The sequence below is a fragment of the Aphelocoma coerulescens genome, chromosome 2 (genome assembly GCF_041296385.1).
Source record: "Aphelocoma coerulescens isolate FSJ_1873_10779 chromosome 2, UR_Acoe_1.0, whole genome shotgun sequence".
Lineage (NCBI taxonomy): Eukaryota > Metazoa > Chordata > Aves > Passeriformes > Corvidae > Aphelocoma > Aphelocoma coerulescens.
Genome location: NC_091015.1, coordinates 149,504,511 through 149,525,680, shown reverse-complemented (window position 1 = coordinate 149,525,680; position 21,170 = coordinate 149,504,511). Strand labels below are relative to the sequence as shown.

At 36.0% G+C, this 21,170-nt stretch overlaps 1 protein-coding gene across 1 annotated transcript in view; it reads left to right on the top strand.

Moving 5' to 3' along the window:
- ANGPT1 (angiopoietin 1) overlaps positions 1 to 21,170 on the top strand; it is a 156,509-nt gene that overhangs the window by 99,385 nt on the left and 35,954 nt on the right. Inside the window, exons 6-7 of the mRNA XM_069005352.1 lie at positions 3,484 to 3,585; positions 18,911 to 19,077. Coding sequence (XP_068861453.1) covers positions 3,484 to 3,585; positions 18,911 to 19,077 — 269 coding nt within the window. The remainder of the gene's footprint in view (positions 1 to 3,483; positions 3,586 to 18,910; positions 19,078 to 21,170) is intronic.

The following is a 21,170-nucleotide window of genomic DNA, read 5'->3' as shown; positions in this document are numbered from 1 at the left end:
GACATACTTGCTTGTTTAAAGCCAGTTTAGTTATCTGGATTACCACAATGCAATGCACAGCTCTGACAGCTCTTATGAGGCCTAATATATTGTTACCTTCTGTAACACTCACAGCCACAGGCAACGATCTCATTCACAGCAATTTTATACATCAGGTCACAATATACCTTCATTTCATTTTCTGTTTTCTAAGGGATATTTACTAGAATCCTGATATTCAATGGAAAATACCTTTGTCATATATACAAATGTTACTCTCTCTTCTAGTGTTTTGTTGGTTTCACATTAATATATTCATTAAAAACGATCCTTCATGCTTACAGCTCCATACCATTTATATGCACCATTTTTATATGCTCACATAGGCTTTAGACTACAATTTTTGTTTCATGCTCCTGGCTTCAACAGTTAATTAATACAATTCATTCGTCTTCAAGCCCTGCATCAAAAATTAGTGATTAATATCTGTTTAAAAAGACCTTAATAATATTCCATATTTTTGATATGGAAAGAGAAAAAGATAAACTATTAAGCTAATTAATTGGCTTACTCTGATCTGTGTATGTGCAGCGCCTGATAATTTGGACAAATGATTGTTCCGAGTGAAAGCAAAGGCAAGAAGAATCCTCTCAGTCCCCACCAAAGTTGGGTTAACTACTGGGGAAGCAAGGCTTCTGATGAGGAAGAGAGGAGTGGAAGTGAGGTTGTCCCCATTTTGGAGCTGAAAGAGCCAAGTCACCTTTGGGAGCCAGCGTAGGCCAGGTGTGATTGGTCTGACTGCAAACAGGACCTCTGTCCCTCCCCTTGGACCAATGCATTGACTGGCTCACTGTCTCCTCTAATGCCCTCACAAGCATGACTTTTGCCAACCTCTGGGTGAACTAAATACACTGAAAATGTAATGTTATCAGCTGCTGCTGGGGTCTGTGGATCTGTGTTTTTATGATTCTGCAAAAGCAATTGCTGTGTTCTTCACTCCTTCCCCTCTGCTTTCTTCTTATGGATTTCCCACTAAATTGGTGCTGATGCTCTCTCTGAGCATATCTGGCTGAATTTTAACCCATTAAATGTATGCTATCCCTCTGTGCTGTGGAAACTGTCATCCAAAATGGTTGTCATCAGACTGTTTCTGCATAGCACACACATACCCTGAATCTCAAAGGTCTGGTCTCAAGCTTGTTTCTCCACGCCAGCAATGTAGACTTGTGGGGTCTTAGTGTGCATGAACTTAAAATGCAATTGTAGTAATTTCACATCTTTATTTACTTTAAAATTGAGCTTATTTCTGAATGCTAATTATTACATTTTTAATAATTTAGTCCATAAAATTAAGATAAATAGAAATAATCCCATATTTGCCTTTTAGGAGCTTGAGAATTTTTATCCATGCATTTAAGGAAGCGCAAGAGTCCTATATTTTGGATGGTCTTTTGTTCTAAGTTAGCTTATTTTATTAATTATAAACTCAGAATCTAGACATGCATACGAATTCAGTCACTTATTTTCATCCTTTACTTTTCTAGTACAGGGTTAACTATCAGAACACCTTAAATGGTGTTTAATGGCTTGATCTTTTCTGGGACAGACAAGGCTAGAGCTATGCACAGTAACATCCACAATCACCTTGGAATTCCTGTTAATATGGGCAGGTGTTTGTGTCTACCACCGTGGAAAGTGCCAGACCACACAATGATGGCTAGTGAAAAATGTGTGGCTGGCAAATCTTTATTTCACTGTGCAGTTTTCTCTTTCAATTTGATATATTCATAGTCTTTTCATAGGTATGTCATTATATTGTAGTATGAAAATCCCAAAATTTGCTTGTGTCTTTGAAATGAGTAGTCTTAATACAGTCGAGGATTCAATGCTTTAAAAATTGGCAGTGGATTCATGGGAGCTTGAAATTACTTATGAGGAAAGTAAATCCATCTTTTAGAAATTTTCACCGTAAATCAGACTAAAGACATTAAATCCTGTAGATAAATGTTTTGACTCACAGTGGCTTCCCTGAAGAAGGAATAAGGCCAAAATGTTTGTCTAGAAAATTGTGGATTTTCTTGTGGTTACCCTGAATCAAGTTCATGTTTGCCCTGGTGTTCTATTTCCTTCCTGTACTTTCACAGGGACTTCACTTGGCATGCCCGGTGCAAATTAAAACAAAAACACTTGCATATTGTTACTATGACAGTTCCTTTGAGTACGAGAAATTTAGAATGGCTTTTCCTAAGGGTAGAATATGGTCCTCTAATCAGCTGCAGGACAAATTTTTTTTTAACTGTGTTGCATAGTAACCTCCAATTTGTCAAAGCAACATGAAGCTTTAAATTACCAACCCATGCTTAATGGATTGACCCTTGCTGATGTGAGTGTTAAAAGCTAGACCTCTTCAACACTCTTACATACTGACATCTTACTTAAAAAGTAGAATACAGCTATTTAAAAGCCAGACAAATGAAATTTAGGATAGTTGCAGTGTCAATATGGTGTGGATGAATACATAGGAATGAAATCAGGAAAACTTGCTTGAATGAGTAACACTGAGAAACTTAGATCTTCAAATCAAGTGTCCTACAAAAACAGAAACAAAAATTATTGCCACTTGTCACATACCAAGAAGAGCAAATGCACAAGCAGTATTTCAATTTTTTTCATAATTTATCTTCTATATTTTTGAAAGGACAATGTAACAAGAGTGAAGTGAAAGTTAATATCCATTTTTACTATCATTTGGATTATTTAAGATTGGTAACAGATTTCAATCTACACAATATTCTAACATCGAGGGTCAGCAAAATTGTGAAATTGTTTCATTATTCTTTATACATAGAATCTTCAGTATCTAACTTATAATTTTATTAGTGCAATGGCAACAGGGCATGATCTTACATATTTAGTATAGATCTTAACTTCTGAACTTGTCTCACAGACCTCTGTTCTTGAGCCTATCTATGTTCTCTGTCAGTGTAAGGCAGCTTGCTCTGAGGTCACCTGTTCCCATTTTGGGACACTGCCTGTAACTCGGTAGGTAACATCACAATTCAAAGCAAAACAGAATAACCTCATTACGATGGCTTGTCATGTACTGCTTTTTTCTCTGGCAAAGTATAACAGTAGTAACAGGAGAGGAAACCTCATCTGTGCTACATTTCAGACTCCTAGGATGAGTGTTTTCTGTAAGAATTCTCAAGATTCTCTCTGAGACCAAATGGCACTCTGCTAAAAGCTGTAGAAAGCATTATCACTTAAAGAATTATTCTTCTTTGTTAAGAGGAAAGAAGTGGTTTCAGGGGCACTGCAGCAAAAAGAGAAAAAAGAGCATGGAGAGAGTGTGAAGGGGAATCGGGCATGAGCGCATAGGAAAACACACTTCCTTAACACTGTGATTCACAAAAGCTTTCCCCCCTAAGATGCCAGGATTCCAATGAAAATTTGTTTTATTGTTTGCTTGGGTTTTTCAATTCTTCCTTTTTATTTACTGCATAGGTCTTTTGCAATATGGAAATTGCTGGAGGAGGATGGACAGTTATACAGCACCGAGAAGATGGAAGTCTGGATTTTCAGAAAAGTTGGAAAGAATACAAAATGGTAAGGTGAAAAATGTGCAATATCTGTACAATTCATACAAGTTTCAGATTTCAAATACTACTTCCTATTGTCCTAGATAGATAGTTCTGCCTATAATGATGTGCTGTGGTCCTGCAGACTTTTATGAACTACCTTTTCTTGTGTCTGTTACTTTTCAAAATCATAATATCCTTTTTACTCAGTTAGTTGAGTCTTATTTCCCATGATTTAGAGTTTCTTTCAGATCAGTTACTGAGACGAAAATGAGATGAGGCCAGAATGCTGCTCTCTGTCTCGCTGAAGTTTTGACTTCATGTGATGTTCGGGGGTAATAGGCATGTGTTCCTAAGGCATGAATGTTTTCAGCTGAGGGGAACTCATTCAGAAGTTGGAGCACCTCAGACAGGAACAAAAATTTTTACTGGGGCTTATCCCAAGTCATACAGCACCTCTGCCAATCAAGTTAATGTACTGGAAATGTTGATACTTCAAATAGGATTACAAGAAAATAAATAACTTACCAAATTAAAGATGACATGACTTCAAGCAGGCTATTTTCCCTTTGCCAACTCAAAAAAAATTTACTCCAATCTAAATAACTTCTAATTTTTTCATTCCCTATCTGATCAAACTTCCTGATGGAGCTCCTTTCTCTGAGTCCCTGAGGACTGGCTTGGATTTCAATGACATTCCTAGTGAAGTTTTCAGCACTGTATTATCAGCCTGGCAGAGAAAAGCTCTTTTCTAGTTTTCAAAAAGCACTAAATGAAAAGAGAATTTTAAATGTTTAAAAATAAAGGCAAGTTCTGTTAGTAAAAATAGTAGAAATTTCTATGGGAAAAAGTTCTCTTGCAGAACTTACAATTTCAGAAATAACATAATATCATATTATTGAAACAAAATCTAATTTTGGATTCTATTGATGCTTTATTTTCAATATTTTTATATTGCTTGAAAATATAAGTTATCATTTGGGTCAGACTCCTGCTCCTATGGATAACTAAATGATGTAATCTATTTTGTAATATATATTAACTAAAGTTATAATAAAATGACAAACATATTTTTTAATAGAATTACAAAATTGGAAATTTCTTTTAGAATTCATATTGTTTTAGTTTAGCAGAAAACTTGAAAACTGTTTTACTTGATTTTGGTTCAGAATCAATTAAAATATAAGGCATCAAATTATTTGAAACAAAATTTGAAGATTCTACCAGTTTTATTTGTGAGGAAATTAGAATTCGTATGTGCAATCTACATATGGACTTTTTAAATGTATGCATATCACATTAATTATTTTCTCAGTTTTTATCTCCTGTGCTTTTCTTAGGCAGTTTAATAAATACAGCCCTTTGAAAAGTTTTCCCATGTGGCCTTTTTTCCTACATATCCTTTAATTTAGTCATTTTCCTCCACTTTTCCTTTACTACAGTGTGAACCTGTTCAGGATTAGATTCTGTTGGCTTAGTCTAGTTCAAGCAGTCTGAATTAATTTTCCTTCTCTTTAGGAATGATGTAGTATTTAAGAGATCATTTACTTCTACCAAATGAAAAGGATCCCTTTTGGACTTGTATTGATTGTTCATCCTGTATGTCATGAAACAAGATGGGATTCAGGCTTGCTCTGCTTCTATGAACTGTTTCACCAAAGTAACAATCACAGGCCCCCTTCTGTGGTTTACTTGTAACACCAAATGTTGAATGGTAGAGGCTGGTGGACTCTCTGTGTATTACTGGGATATCTGAAAGCCTCTGAGCTTCAAGGCAATAACACCACTAACTTAATTCTTTGATTGTTCAGAGAGGGTGTGTGGTGTCTGTTGGACCACATCCCCTCTCCTTCCTGTCACATCTGCCTCGTGTTTCTTCCAGTGGAAGCTGGGTAGTGTGGTGGCGGAACACGATGGCACTTAGGCTTACTTGGAGCAGTTGAACTTAATGTGTTTTCTCAGCCTGTAGCAGAGAGAGCTTTCCAGTTTTGTTAAGATATTCTTCTTGTGCCTGTATCTCACTGCAGTCCTAAAGCTAACAGAAATGGTATCATAGTATAATAACAGCAACAAGAAGTCTCTGGGGCTTCTTTTATTTTCAGTGCATTTAGTTCTTACTGGAAAGAAATCCAGAAAACTGTTGACATTTTTAAGCTATAAGCAAGTACTGATTGCCAGCTTCTGAGCTGGACAGGAACTCAGGCCACCAACCTGCACTACTGCTAAAGCCCTCACAAGTTATTGGCTGTCACAGCGTTAGGAGGCCACTGCACATATGCTCTGACTCTAAACAGATCCTTACAGCAGCTTACCTGGGGAGGGTGCACACGGAGCAGTCTCTGCAAAGCTGACAGCTCTGCTGGCCTGCAGGAGTCACCTGACAGCAGTGAGGCACTCATTGTCTTTGATGCAGTTTCATGCTGGTGCCTTCAGCTTACATGGAAGTACTTCAATTTCTGTTCTAGACACCCATACAGGAAACAGGTTAAGTGAGAGATAGGGTAGCCATGAATCTTTTGAGTAGGAAATATACAACTCCATTCATTCATAAATTGCCACACAGTCAGTGATAGTGCAATAGTGCTACTAATTTTTCCTACTGGTTTTTTTTTTTGGCTCCATTTCTGCTGGCATTCAGTCTCCACTCTGGAAAATAAAGTAATACTTTCTTTGGTATCTAAAATAACAGCTAATAACCTTTTCTGAAGATTTACTGTTATGCAAGATTGGTTATGTATCTTCTTGCTTAGGGGCATATTTTCCTACCAGTATCCTTCAGTTTTCTCGTTAGTCTTATGGTGTGCAGTATAATTTGTACCTTTGCTTCTAAGAACTTATTTCTGACCAAGAAATTCTTTGGGCTGTTTGAGTTTTGTACATTCAATAGTAATTGGAATAAATTCAGAGAAAAGCTTGTAAGTTCATCCTTCCATCCTTTATCAGTGTCTACTACACCTGTTCTTTCACATTTTGCAATGGATTTTCTGTTATACTGTTTGCTGCTTACCAGAAAAAATTGAAGTGGAATAACAAATAATTTCTTTAACAGCAGGTGAGATCACCCTGAAGAAAGTTTCAGGCATTTTTCATATTTTCTTGACTGAATAAATGTTAATGTAAAACACTATTAAGAGGTTTGATCTCTAGAGGGGAATATTGCTTAAGAAACTATTGCTTGCTATCTGCAAACCCAAGACCCTTTAGAAGGGGGTTTTCCACAAGCTTACTGTCACAGTTTCTGGAATTTATTAGGGAGTTATTAGCAATAATCAAATCTGAGTTAATGGTTAGCTCATGTGCTAACTTGGCTGTCGAGATTTCTTGATCATTTTCCAGTTTTCAGTTCTTGGATGAATGAACTTTTCCCAGTGATTGTCTCCATTTTTGCCAAATTAGGTGATGGAGTATTGGATTCCCTATTCTCTAGCCTTTTAGCATGTCTAGTTTAATAATTCCCATGAAATTCTCAGAATTTATTCCACACTTGATAGCCCAGCATTCACTATGAGTTTCCTAGGGGGCCTTCTTCGGGGTCAAGTCGTAGGGAGTTTCCTCAGACACTTAAAATTATTTTCTTGCTTTTTCTAATTGGAGAAAAACTCTCAGTAGGTATTTGAAGTTGTGTGCTTTGGCCAGCTCACAGCAATCTTTTTCCTAGCCAGTTTTTTTTTCCTGCATGTCAGTATTTAATTGTACTCTATGCATTAATTGCTATTTTCCACTCTCTGACGAAAAAAACCTATCACTTCTTTTAATCACTCATATTGTCATGAGCTAGATTAGGATCACTTGTATGTAGTACACTCAAAGATGAATTTCTAAGCCTTATGGCAACCACTTCCTACCTTCCTGACCAGCAGTTGTTTTTTCTTTTGGTTTCTTGGAAGCAAGAATGTCATTCAGTGTTATATTCCACATTCCTTTAATTTCATGTTCCTGATTAGCATCTAAGAGTCCAACAACAGTTCAGTGCTTAAAAAAAGTCTGGTGCCAATTGTTTCAGAAGTCATCAGTAGCATTTGTGTGTGCCTGAAGAGCACATCTACAAAACCTTGTCCATTTCTGTTGTGGTTTCTTCTTTTTCTTTTCTCCATAAAGGTATTGGGTCTAATTGATGGCTATCTCTATAGTGCAAATATGGTATGACACCAGAGCAGGATAATTTATGTTCTTCTATGGCTTAAATTCTTCACATGCTGAGAGACAGAACATGGAGGTAGTCACCAGAACTTTCTGAGGAAGTATTTTTGGATGCAATTCTAGTGGGAATTTACATTTTATTGTCTGGAATAACCTGACTTTCCTCTGAGCCTCAGTAAATTTTAACTGTTGTAACAAGTATGGTGATCTGTGTCTTCTGACTTACTTAAAAGACAGCCAAACACATCTTTGGACTGTAAGTCTCTGATTTCCTTCTAGGCACGATGGTTTTTACACTTTTTAAATGTATTTCCTACAGTTCAGCTCTGTGAGTAAGCTCTAGTTTGGACACAGGTCCCACCTATTTCCTGGAAGACCTTCTTGTTTGTGACAGTCAGGTGGCTGGTCACTTCATGTTTTCATCTCGCTAGTCTTTGCAAGTCCCACATGCCTGAATTATTCATAATAAAAGCTACCATTCCAAGAAAGACTTTATTTCTCGGTGCCTTTGTTCAGTTCATTCTGAAAACTTCCAGATGTTAGTTACACTTAATTTTTATTTGCAAACTGTTCAGCTCCTGTTTTAGAATGTGGCTTCCTAATTCCTTTTATGGTCTCCATCTGTTGTAAGCCTTATTTTAATTTCTCTTGTGAAAGTTTTAGTTCCAGTTTTAAGTTCTTTTATCATTCTCCCTGCCCACCTTTCTTGTCTTTAAACTCTGACATTTCCTTTTTTCCATATTGCTTCAGTAGCAATGATAACTTGCACATTTCTCTCATTCAAAATAGGTCTTCACTACCATTTATATTGTTTTTGTCTTGAGCAAACAGACAAAAACTCAAGCTGTTGTACTGTTTCCTCTTGGAGCATTAACTGATGATGGACAATTCTCTGACATAGATTTATCCATTTACAAATAGTGTCCAGGTTCCATTTTATCCCCAAATACTTGCAGAATCAAACAACTACAGACAGAGCTCCAAGGTCTTTCAATCATTAGAACATTATGTTCCTCACCTTCTTTTTCAAGTGAGAAAATGACTGCATAAAAATGCATTCAGCACATTTTGGAATTGTTTGTGTAAGCTTATTGATTCTGATTCCACTATCTTAGTGCAAAATAACCTCAGATGTGGGTGGGTTTTTAAACAAAAATTACACAAACCATATGGCTTGGCTGAGGAGAATGTTCTTGACAGGAAAAAAAATTGCTCATAATTTGAAAGTCCATACTGTGGGAACAATATCTTTCATGATTCTTAGTTTTTTTAAAGCTAGATATTCTGAATGAATTTTCATTCCTTTTCCAGGATTATAACTATTTAAGGTATGTTATGCATTGTTATGGTCATGAAATCTTCAGAATTCTTGTGTTGATAGATAAACCCGTGTTCTTTAAGAGGACTCAAATATCAAACAGCTCTGAAGGTGATAACACTGATCCTTCTGTGACTATTCCACATTAAATGAATTTGTCAAAACCTCTTTTTTTTTTGGTCTCCATTCATGCCAAACTTTTCCCTAAAGTATAAAGAAAAGAAATTGTTGGGAGCTAAAAAATGTATTCCACTGCAAGTATATGATGGAGCTCCCAGGGTTCACAGGATGTCAAGGACTGAAATGGCCATTGAAACCAGCTTCAACTAACTTTTCTTAGGGAGATTTAAGAAGATGCTGCAGTTGTTCACAGGAATTAAAACACTCATCAGCTTTCCAGTTAATTATTTATTTTATTATTTGTTTTGTATTATTAGGAATCTTTTATTGCCATGTGTAGAAGGTAGACACACATACTAGACAAAGATTCCTTGCTACCAATAGGCCTGTAATTTTATGATAGTAGATTTCCTCCATTGATTTTGGAATGAGCAATATTCAAGTCATCTATATTTAGATCACAAACAGTAACAAAAAGAAACAAAAGCTAAGCAAAAAATATTACACTCAATCGTACATATGGTCAGATAGGTACACTTTAAGTATGACTGTTGATTGATCTCGCATGGGCATTAATTTTCACTTTCACTGTTATTATCCCCAAATTGTTTGGCTATGAAGGATCCTTCCAAGAGCAGCATATGCAAATACTTTTGGTAAATAGCTAATTAAATTTCATAAGAACCCATGTCTTCCTTCCAATGAGAGCTTCAGGGTTTCACTGCTTTGCAGAGTGGGGCTGGGGACCTTCCTCCTATTTGACTCCTTCCTTCTTTCCAACTACTAGGTCATACCTGTACTAGCATGTGTGAACAGTCTTGTGACAAAAGATCCTCATCACTAAATTTTAGAGGAGTTTTGGTCTGACTCAAATAACATGCACAGATAATGCCCAAGCAGTGACAGGTAATGGGCCGTTCTCAAATGACAGCTGGCATAGGGCTATTTTGGTGTTAGATCTGAGACAGTTTCACTGCTAGCACAGGAAACTTTATGGTTTGCTTTTTTATGCCTAGCAGCACAATAAGGGCTGTTCAGAGCACTATTCACGGTTTCTTTTCCCCCTGTGTCTTAGTGAAACATTTGTGAGGGAACGAATTACTGGTTCAAAGAATTTGGGCAGGTATTTTGAAGATAACCTTGGAAAGTTTTCTGGAAGGAGGAGAGCCTTCGTAAACCTATCTGTACAATGTCTATCCATCTAGCTACTAGCTGGAGATGAATCCCATAATTCCTTCAGCAGAGATGGCTTTGTGTTTTTTCCCTGTCAGTAGCATGAAGCAGTTTATAAAGTGCCTTGTAATACCAGCATGGTCTTGTCTGCAAAATGAAGGATTTGAGAACAGGAGGGACCTGTGAGAAAAGCAAAAACTAGGGAATGCATGACCTTAGAAAAGACAGAAGTTATGTTGCTTCTGTAGTGTAAAAAAAACCAAACAGGTTGGGAGTAGTGGTGATCTTGAATTAATATGCTGAATGAATGACTTATAAGAGTGAGTTATGATTACAGGGGGATAAAAAAGGCACACTCGACATGAAAAATTTTGTAACATATAGTGACAAATTCATTACTTATGAGAGTATGCTTCAAAGTCATAAGTTTCTTACATCTGAAAAAAAGAATTTTCTTCAAGGGACTAGGATAGATAACATGGAAGTAATTTGTTTCTTTCACACATTTACCAAGTAATTTGGATATAAGGAAATGATTTTTGGTGACTGGAATGTGTATTAAGATATTATGTGAGTAACGCCTTTCACAGAGACCCACCCTTCTGTGATAAAGAACGGCATGTCATGCTGGCTTAATAAAGTCTGTTCTGACTGCAACAGTTGCTCAGATAGTTGTTGCTTTCATCAGTGCTATAAAAAAAGACATTATTTTCTCTGCTTCTCCTGAGATCTAAATCCAGTATGTCCAGTAGAGATAGACATGATATTGAAGTGGTGAGAGACCATATTTCATTTTATGTAAACATGCTCATTAAATTCTTCTGGTCCTGACCAAGGCTTAATCTACAGTGTAAGTTTCAACAGAATTATGTAAGGGAGCAAGAATGAAACAATATTTGTCTCAGAGAGGTTTGGATCACTATATTGGGCACCAGAGATGTTACTACAAAAGGAAGCATCCTCTTTATTTTGGAGAATGTTTTTGGATGTAAAATAAAACACAATTTTGTGTTGGAGCACAGTTGGGTTTTAATGCTCAGCACAGTCTTTCCTAAGCAAACATGACAGGATAACATCAGTTTCAAGAGCTGTGTTGACACATGGCTATATACTTGTGCCTGATTTGCCACCAGTGATTCAATTTAACAGCATTAATTTATACTGATAAGACTCATGCAGTATTCCAAAGACTGTTACTTAATCAATTTTATATAATTATATCAAGATTTCACTTAATTATGCTAACAGCCTCTAGTACAGCACCATGAGAAAGATTAAAGTCATTGAAGAACTGTTCTAACCACAAGATGAAAATGCTATATTAGAAGAGCCAGGTGAGATTCTGTGAGGTTGCTTTTAAAATTTGTGACTTGAAAATATAGTAGAATTGTAGTGGAGGTCTTCCCAAACAACAGCTGTGTGCTCTCATCATGGAACAGCATTTCTCTTCAGGGAGGAGCATCTCCTGTGTCATCTGCTCCATTTGGAACTTACTGGAGCAGCTCTTCCCTTTGGGGCTCACGTCAAATTAGAAGTATAACTTTTTCACTCTGATGTCAGTCAACTTCTATTCTTGTTCAACTGTTTAGACTACCAGCTGAGCCCAAGCATGAGATTCGAAAACAATCCATAAATTTGATGCTTGCTCTATTTAGACAGATTATGGGGCTGAAACTCAAGTCCTTTTTCAAACTCACAAACTTTTGGTCTTTGCTGTAGCAGCTATGCTCCTAGTCATGCTCATCTTTCCTACTTGGGATTAATCAGTGTGTTTGGAGAAGATAATGAAGTCATACATCCCAAAAGTTTTTCCTTTTGCCTGCAATGAACAAAAATACGTTTAGATTTTTTTCTTGCATTTTGCATATTTAGCCCTAAAACTTACCATTTATTTCTTTGCAAATAATGAATCAGAAAATTATCTGAAGCTCAAAATTCATTTTTCTTAGAGTACAAAAAAATGAGTTTTCTTTTCTTTAATACATCCCCATGTTCCTGGGATGCTCTTACTAGGAGCCACACTAAGTATCTGTACATTCCTAGGATCCTCTTGTCCTAGAGTGAGAAAGGTGGTTTGGGATAGAGACTCTCAATGTAATTTGTCTCAATAAGAAATACTCTCCTATTTTCAGTTACATAGTAAAGAAATTAGATTGAAATCCAGGCCTGAGGAAGATGTACTGGTTGTTTCATTTGTAGGAAATGTGTGTAGGTAATTGAGCTGTTTTGGGCCCCTCGCCCAGCCAGAGGTAACCTTTGTGTAAGGTTTGTGCTTCATTCTGTCTCTGTGATTCTTAATCATTGGTAATTTTGCTGCTACTGTTACTGTGTGTGTTTGAGAAGGAAAAAGTAAAAAGAGAACCTAATTTCTGTATGTCTACTAATATATTTAGTCTAGAAGAAAGAGCAACAGACTGAATTGCTGCAGATTATGAACAAGATTTTCAGACAGGTTATACAGCCATTTAGCTCTTTATTTAAACTGACAACAGCTTTGTTTTCTTTTTAATCTTTTGAGAAGGTATCTCTGGCTTCAACCTAAACACATTTTTAAAACTTGCCAACAAATATTTGTTAGTATTTCCTAGGAAAAAAATCGGAATATTTGGAATTGCTTTCCAATATTCTTATAAGTTAACATTAACTAACACATATGTTGTCTGAGGAAATTGAAGTAATTTCTATAAACCAAATCTTTATTTCAAATAACAGAATGAATAATACAATGTGATGGGAATGAAAATATACAAGTATACAAAAACAAAATACAAAAATTTTTTAGAAATTATCTTCTTAAACAGTATCCATTCCACATTCTCAGATAAGGCAAAAGGAGCTAAATATTCTTTATGGCTTCTGAGAAGTCATTGCTGCTGTAAAACACTGAATTATTATCTGCTTTATTCACTGAATTGTCTGACAGAAGATGAACCCATAGGATATATTGGCTGTGTCTGGTTTCAATTTGTTTTGTCTATAAAAAGTCAAAGCTTCCTGTGAGCATTATCAGACAAAATAAATAAAGTAAGAGAGATAATTGTTTAATGAACTTGGAGCAACATGATTCAGGCAGAATATCCTCACAGATTTTGCCAAAGCTAATAAAATTCTTTTGCACCCTACTATTATTTTTGAGTAAGTATCAACTTTGTAAATTCTTAAGGGCATTTTTAAAACCAGTATTGAATTCTGTTTCTTTGTACTCATGACTGCTTTAGTAGTTTGGACTCTGTTAATATCCATGCAATTGAAAATGAGCTGATGTAGAACTCACATGTCATCTAGAGTAAATATTATACTACCATGTACTTTTGTCTTTGATTCCTAGCTCTAAGTACTTTAATCCATACAAAAGAAAAACAAAATCTTTTTTTTCACATAGCAGTTGAGCATTATGTGAGAATTTACAGAATTTACTATATAGTTATATAGTACCAGAAAACACCTTTGCTTCATCCTACTATAAAAATGTGTTTACAACTGCGTTAGGTTCTGTATTGTGTTATTCCTTCTCTCTGAAAACAAATTATATAATTGACAAGAACAATCTGCTCTAATGAAGTATAAAACATTACTATATTATTCCTTAATGACAAAACCTGGATGACAGAGTTTACTCATTGTTTGTAATTTTTATGTCTTGTTTCAAATCAGCCTTTGCCAAAATATGATCTTAATACAATTTTCAGCAGCAAAAATATAAATGTTTTCTGTTTGTGAAGAATAAAATGAAACATTATAATAATCTATGCTGGGTCAATGCAAATACTTGTGTATACTTTTTGTGACTCATAGTGGAGAGAAAAAAAAGCATATTATGAAAATGCAAGCATGTTTCCCTGCTATACTCTCCCAGCTTCCATAGAGTGCTAGTGAAGAAAATGAAGGAGAAGTCTGAGAACTTTTGGAAATTTCTGACCTTCTCCTATTACATGAAGCCCCATTTTGGGAACTTAAAGTCTCTGATTTGCCAGCGATCCCAATACTATGCAAATTTCTAGGGAAAAGCAAAATTGAGTATTTTTGGAATAAAATGTAGAGTTTAAAGAATTAATCTCTCTATTTGGAAACATATAATGAACAAAATATAGAAAGATAATGACAAAATAGTATTTCTTCATCATTTAAAATGCAATTTTGGAACAGTGCTTAAGACCCACTGGGTTGCAGAGAGTCTTAAAATGCAGTTAACTGTAAACACATTCATGAAATACAGATGTTCCTTTTCCTAGTGGATTGATAGCTTGAGGATGACTTGGATCACCCCATGTAATTCCTTGAGCTTAGGCACAAAACATTGACACAAATAATTCTGGAAGCATTTGCTATAACTATTCAAATGCAAAACCCAAAGTGTTTGTTGACAGTGTATATATATATGGGGAAAAAAACATATTTAATGACAGCTGTGGGCCTGCAGTAGGTGACTCCTAATGTTAACTTCTAACACTTCCCTAAGGTATTCTCAAAATCAAACTTCTTGCCCTAAATCTTAGGCACTGTCCGTAAATGACAAGCATGGTCTTAGGCAAGGCTTTAGGCATCTTATCACTTGGGGCCCTACAGATTTGAGCAGCAGTATAAACCTAAATGCTCTGCTAACTAAAATGCCATTTCATAACTGAATTTTAATTACTGAACAATTATTGAATTCTCTCATGAACATCAAAATTAATGAGGTCTGCTTTTCTGTGGACTTTTGTCCTGTGTCCCACATAGAAGTCCCATTCTTATTACTAATAAGACAATTATTACTAATAATCTTCTGAAACCCTATTATTTTCCAGGATTCTCTGTGGTAAAAGCTTGAGTTCCCCTTTTATGTCCCTCAATCTCTCCCAGATGTCTAAGAACCTCTGAGGCAATACTTGCTCAGCATCTGCACTTGGCTGGCTGCTCTGTGTCTGCTTGTAGCAATTGGAATAGGCAACTGCTGAGCTTCTCCTTCAGCATTTCTCCCAGCAGCAACTCATCACAGATACCAGTACTCTGAAACCTTGCTGAACACCAAGTTTGTGTGATTTTTAACCAAACCTCAAATGTGTTCAAAAAGTATTGCACAGATATAAAGGGCAGGTGGGCATAACAATTACACAAGTTTGTTTTCCTAAGTTTTTTAACTGCGAAAAGAAAAATATATTTTGTATTTGAAGATAAAATTCTGAAATGCACTTTGAAAGCTAAGGATTCTGAAGGTAAATCATAAGAAGCAGGAACAACCATTTTCTTTGCCAGCCTCAGGTTTGGGAATGGAAACACAAAACTAAACCAGGTTTTTCATGGCTTTTTAGCTAATATTATGTCATTTTCTTCTGCACACAAAAGCTTACATATCCCATCAAAATAGTAGTGTTCTTGTAGTAGAGACAGTCTAAGTAAGATATAAACAAGGAGAGCTGTGTTGTTTTTAAGTCAGCCAAAGTATCTGGGAAAAACAGTATGCACGTAAGTCTTTTCAGCTCTGAAATATAGGCAGTAAACTGCAGACTAAATACAGGCTGGAAATGGTCGAGTTTGGTATAATAAAATCATACTTGCAGAAATTGCTGCCAACTCTGTGCTTAACAGAAATGTACTGCTCCTCTCTGGTTTAGATCTATGAAAGCTTTGAGTGCCTGTTTGTTTGTTTATATCTTTCCAGCCATATTAGGTGTTTAATAAAGTACACTGCTTCTCCTTTGGAACATTCCTTGCTTCAGAGAGATGTTTTATATCCCACTTACTTCCTTGGTTTTCTTTTCATAAAAGCAAGTAGTTTGTTCAAACAGAAGTTACTTCTGTCAAGGAAAAAAATCTTATTCTAGGCATTTCTAATCTGAGTTTCAGTATTGTAACCCCTGATAGGAGGATTCAGTTTTTCATAACTAATGTGGTGGATTTCCTCCTAATTTTTAATATTTCTTTTTATATTTCTTTTGTTCCCTGTTGCTGCAGCTTCATTTCCTCTGGTCAAGAGAGCAAGCCACTTAGTGATAGATTTTCATCTTAGTGTAATAACATATGTGAAAAGGGAGAAGGAGGTGAAAATTTGAAGAATAAAAATTATTACCTCAGAATAATTATATATGGTGTCTGGAGTTTCTATAGAACACATAAGGGATCATATAATGTTAAAACACTACATGTATTGCATCCTGAATAGGCTGTAATCTAAATGAGATAAGACATATATAATTCAACAGACCAACAGTTCAAAGGGGAGTCCCCTCAGCTTTCCTGCACTGGGAAAAAGGGAGAAAGATTTTCCTGTGAATCTTCTTTTAAAGAAAAACAGATGATGATGATGATAATAACAATAAATCTGTGAATAAGAAACCATGTAAACTCCCAACAAACCTAATTTGACTGATACCTGAACAACTATGCTCCACTTCTGCTTTCTGGATTTTAGGGGGACAAACTTCTATAGGTAGTCTATGCAGAGCATATTTTGCCTTACTCTGAAATGAGTGACAGTGACCAGGGGTGAAAGATGACAGAGACAAACCTCTAACTGCTCTTGCATGACACTGCCAAAACTACTAGAACAGGAGACACCAGGTGGGACAGTCAAGGGTAGAAAGACAAGGCAAGAAGATGGAAAGAATCAAAGGCACAGACAGAAAACAGTGATAATTACAGAGATGTGTGCCAGCTGTAGACATGGTTCATACAGGTGAGGAACAAGTATTTTTGTATTTTAGGAGTAATGTATGAAGCCAAATATAAATGTGAATGTCATCAAAGCAGTAAGTGAGAAATAACGGAAAGCATCATAATGGGAAAACTTGAGGAGCAGGGGCTCACACTGGAAAACAGATGTGTTCAAAGCAGGGTATCACCAGCATTACCTACAACCAGTATTTACAGAGACTTGTGTAGGAAACAGTCTACTGAAGAAAGAGGATATAATGAAATAACATGCAGGAAAGGAAAAGCCAATAGTATCCTCCCATATTTCAGTCTGAGACTTCTTTGAGACTTGCTAGAGACTACTGAATTTCAGTTCTTGCAGATGAAGCACTTTGTCCATGGGTATCTCCTGACAGTCTCTGAGCCAAAAGACAGATATACTTATTTAAAATACGAATTAGTGTACCCAGTTCAGAATAGCCAAACATGGCATTTCTTCTCAGCCTCCACTATCAGTGAGTCACCAAATATATGCTCAGGTAGGGTAGCGTACACAAAAATGAGTCCTGAGTAAAGTACTTTCTATTGTAATTCTCTGTAGGAACTACAAAAAAAATTGCCTCCATTTTTATTTTTTGGACTGGTCAAGCTTTTAAGCGTCTAAATTTTTAAAATTAATTTGCTTTAGAAGTTTGCAGCTGATGTACCTATACATTGCCTGAATGAGTACCTGTGCAACCACATAGCCTCTGGGGAGTCAGGATTTCTTCCTCAAAAGACCCAACTAATCAGGGCTGGAGCCACAGCAATACAATAAAGAAAAAAGTGAGAGAGAGCTCTACTTTCAATGTTTTCATCTCATGTTAGGAGTGACTGAAACATTATATAGAGAAGATCGATGTCTTGCCAATGTGTCTCACAGACACATTTCTCATTACCTAACCTTTAGTCCCAAGGAAGTCTCTTGGTTTTAACCCCTTTAAAAAATATGTGCTTTCTGGAAATAATCCAATCTTTCATTTAATATGACTAGGAAATTTTCACAGGACGTTCTAAAACACCCCCAGTACACCACTGTAAGCAAATCAGGAGATTTCCGGTTCCCTTTTTTCCTATCTTAAGAAATATGAATAAGCACAGTCATGTTGGAGTAGTTCTTCACAAGTAAATAATATGGTTTAAAATACTTTTTACTGTACATGGACAGAAGAGTTCTCAAGTATGAACCAATGGTTTAAAAATAACAATTATTCTAATATATAATAAATAAGTTAATGGCATTAAATAAAACCTTAAATTTAATGTAGTAAAATATTCACTACAATTTAAACAACTAAAACCTGGAAGATGTATAAAAAGATATGTCTAGGAATTGGTTTTGAAAATTATTTACAGTTTTTCTTTCATTATTATTTTTCCATGTTTGAAAATGATAAGTTTTCTTAACTGGAAATAGGATCATCTGAATATATGAAATGTGAGGAGAGCTAGGTACCTTAAATATTCTGCTGATGGGTTTTTTTCCTTTTAAAAAATGAATTTACAGTACTACCAACTGTGCTTTAGGATAATCTAGGCTAATTTAGACTCTTTTTAATGTTTTATAAAGTGCAGAAGAATTCTGTTTTGACTTAATTGTCTAAATAATAACTAGTTTTAACACCATATGAAATGCATTATAGAATATGAATATGTCCAGTATTCCCACTGAACACTGTGCAAATAAAGCATTGTGCTATTAATATCATGTACCTGGAAAATGATTCCAAACTGATAACCTCGGCTGCCCCTTCAAACTCCAGTTGAACTGCATGACATTCTAGATCACTTCCATTAGTAGAATCATTTTAGAGACAGTCAAACTGGAGCAAAGAAAGCTATGACCAGTAACTAGAATGTACAGGTAAAATATAATGATGATTTTATTATTGCATAAAGGCTCTACCAATTACAATAATTACATCTAGTTATTTTGCCAACTTTTTTCTAGGGTTTTGGTAGCCCATCAGGTGAACATTGGCTGGGAAATGAACTTATCTTTGCAATAACAAGTCAGAGGCAATATTCCCTAAGAATTGAATTAATGGACTGGGAAGGAAACCGGGCATATTCACAATATGACAGATTTCACATAGGAAATGAAAAACAGAATTACAGGTAAGAATCTATTGAAATTCTTTTGACTCTGCTGAGTGATAAATATTGTTCATTGTTCTCTTGTCAAATATGAGAAAGGACAATAATATGATACTGATTTTCATCAAAAGTGAATAAATTGTAAAAATAAAGCAGAAATCAGATTTCTCAGTGAAGGAAGGATAGAGTAAACCTAACATTTGAGAACAAAGGGTCTATTAATCGTGTTGGCTCGTAGAACTGCTAAAAATTGTATAACTTTTACCATCAGAACTCAAAACTGATTGAATACAAAAAAAGATTTGGATTCTTCATTACAACCTGAAGGATATCTACCTCAGAAGCATAAGACTGAAACAATGGACATGGGAATAAAAGACCAAAAATGCTGTTAAACCATCTGATATTTCCAAACTAAAAATTTAGTGTAAATGAAGAGGAAAAACAGAATGCTGGATTTTATTTTGAGGAAATTAAACACAAAAACTTCTCTCAATAATATTTTTCTCCCATATTTTGTTTTATAATAAAAATGTAGGAAGCTTAAATCCACTTTTTTAAAATAATAAAAAAAAAAGAAACAACTTGAAGACACAAGAAATGTGGATGACCTAAGTATTCAATGATATTATTTTTAATCATTGCTTCATCTGAACAGATGCTAGAATAAAGAAAAGGAACCCATAAAAATATCCAATTTATTACAGCACATCTAATTAGCATAAGAATCAGTAGAGAAACAGATATATTGAAAACTCAAACATTCAAGTCATAGCATGTGAGACGAGGCTGGTATTCAGATCTTTAAATTCAAGTAACATGACTCTCAAAAATGCTGATTGCCTCCCTCCCCCCAGGTCCCCAGAGGAATGGAGGTGAGAGCAATTTGCTCTTTCTACTGACAGAACTGTGCCCAGGTGGGACAGAGAGCAGTGCCCCTGCCCTCTGGGGGTTGTCGGGGGCAGCAGCAAATGGTGTACAAGTGCAAAGGACACATTTAGAAGCAATCAGTACGAGTTTGACTCCTGCATAAAGCAAGGACTGTGCCACTGCACACAAAGGATGGCTCTATCCCCTCCTGCCTCCAGCAGTGCTGTGCCTGGCACTGCCCATGGAAAGCCAGTTCACCAAGTCAGGAAAGGTGGAGCACCTATTCCAAGGTACTTTTAGGCAAAAAGTATAATAAAGGAAATTTCTCAAAACAGAGGCTAGAAAGATTTATACAAAACATGAACAAAGAAGTGTAAAAGTGATGCGTGGTCTTAAACATTTTCAAAAGGAAAAGATGGGACAAATCCTTGTCAAAGGAGGAAAAATGTTGAACGACAGTTACACATAGCTCAAAAATTTATGATGGATCAGAGGAAAGGACAGGAGTATTACTCAGGGGATGAATTACAATGTCTGAATTTGCTAACAAAAACAGGGTCTTTTTTACTCATCTTTATTCTGAACTGAGTAAGGACAACATATATTGTTGAGGAATTGGAAGGCTGTTGAAAATTCAACATGTTAAAGCTTATGTTTAGAGAGGGTTTCTTTTTCAGGACTCCTCTGGGTTCATTCATGGCAATATAGCAAGAGAATAGCTTGTTTTGTTTCGAAATGCTGGGAAGGGAAGGGAAGGGAAGGGAAGGGAAGGGAAGGGAAGGGAAGGGAAGGGAAGGGAAGGGAAGGGAAGGGAAGGGAAGGGAAGGGAAGGGAAGGGAAGGGAAGGGAAGGGAAGGGAAGGGAAGGGAAGGGAAGGGAAGGGAAGGGAAGGGAAGGGAAGGGAAGGGAAGGGAAGGGAAGGGAAGGGAAGGGAAGGGAAGGGAAGGGAAGGGAAGGGAAGGGAAGGGAAGGGAAGGGAAGGGAAACCCACTTTCAGTATAAAAAGGGGAGATCTTTTTGCAATATAAATCACATTTTCTGAACATGGAAGAAATTGTAAAAAATTGATCCATGTAAATTCTTCTATCTGATCAAGAAAAACCAAAAGAGATATAATTCAAACCTGTAAAAATTAAATCAAAGGGGGCATACAGGCCTCAAAGAGTACAATGTTGAGTAACAGGCGTAAATTCTGCTAGCCATGTCAGTCACTTTTCCACAAAAAATCAAAGGGAATTTGGCTG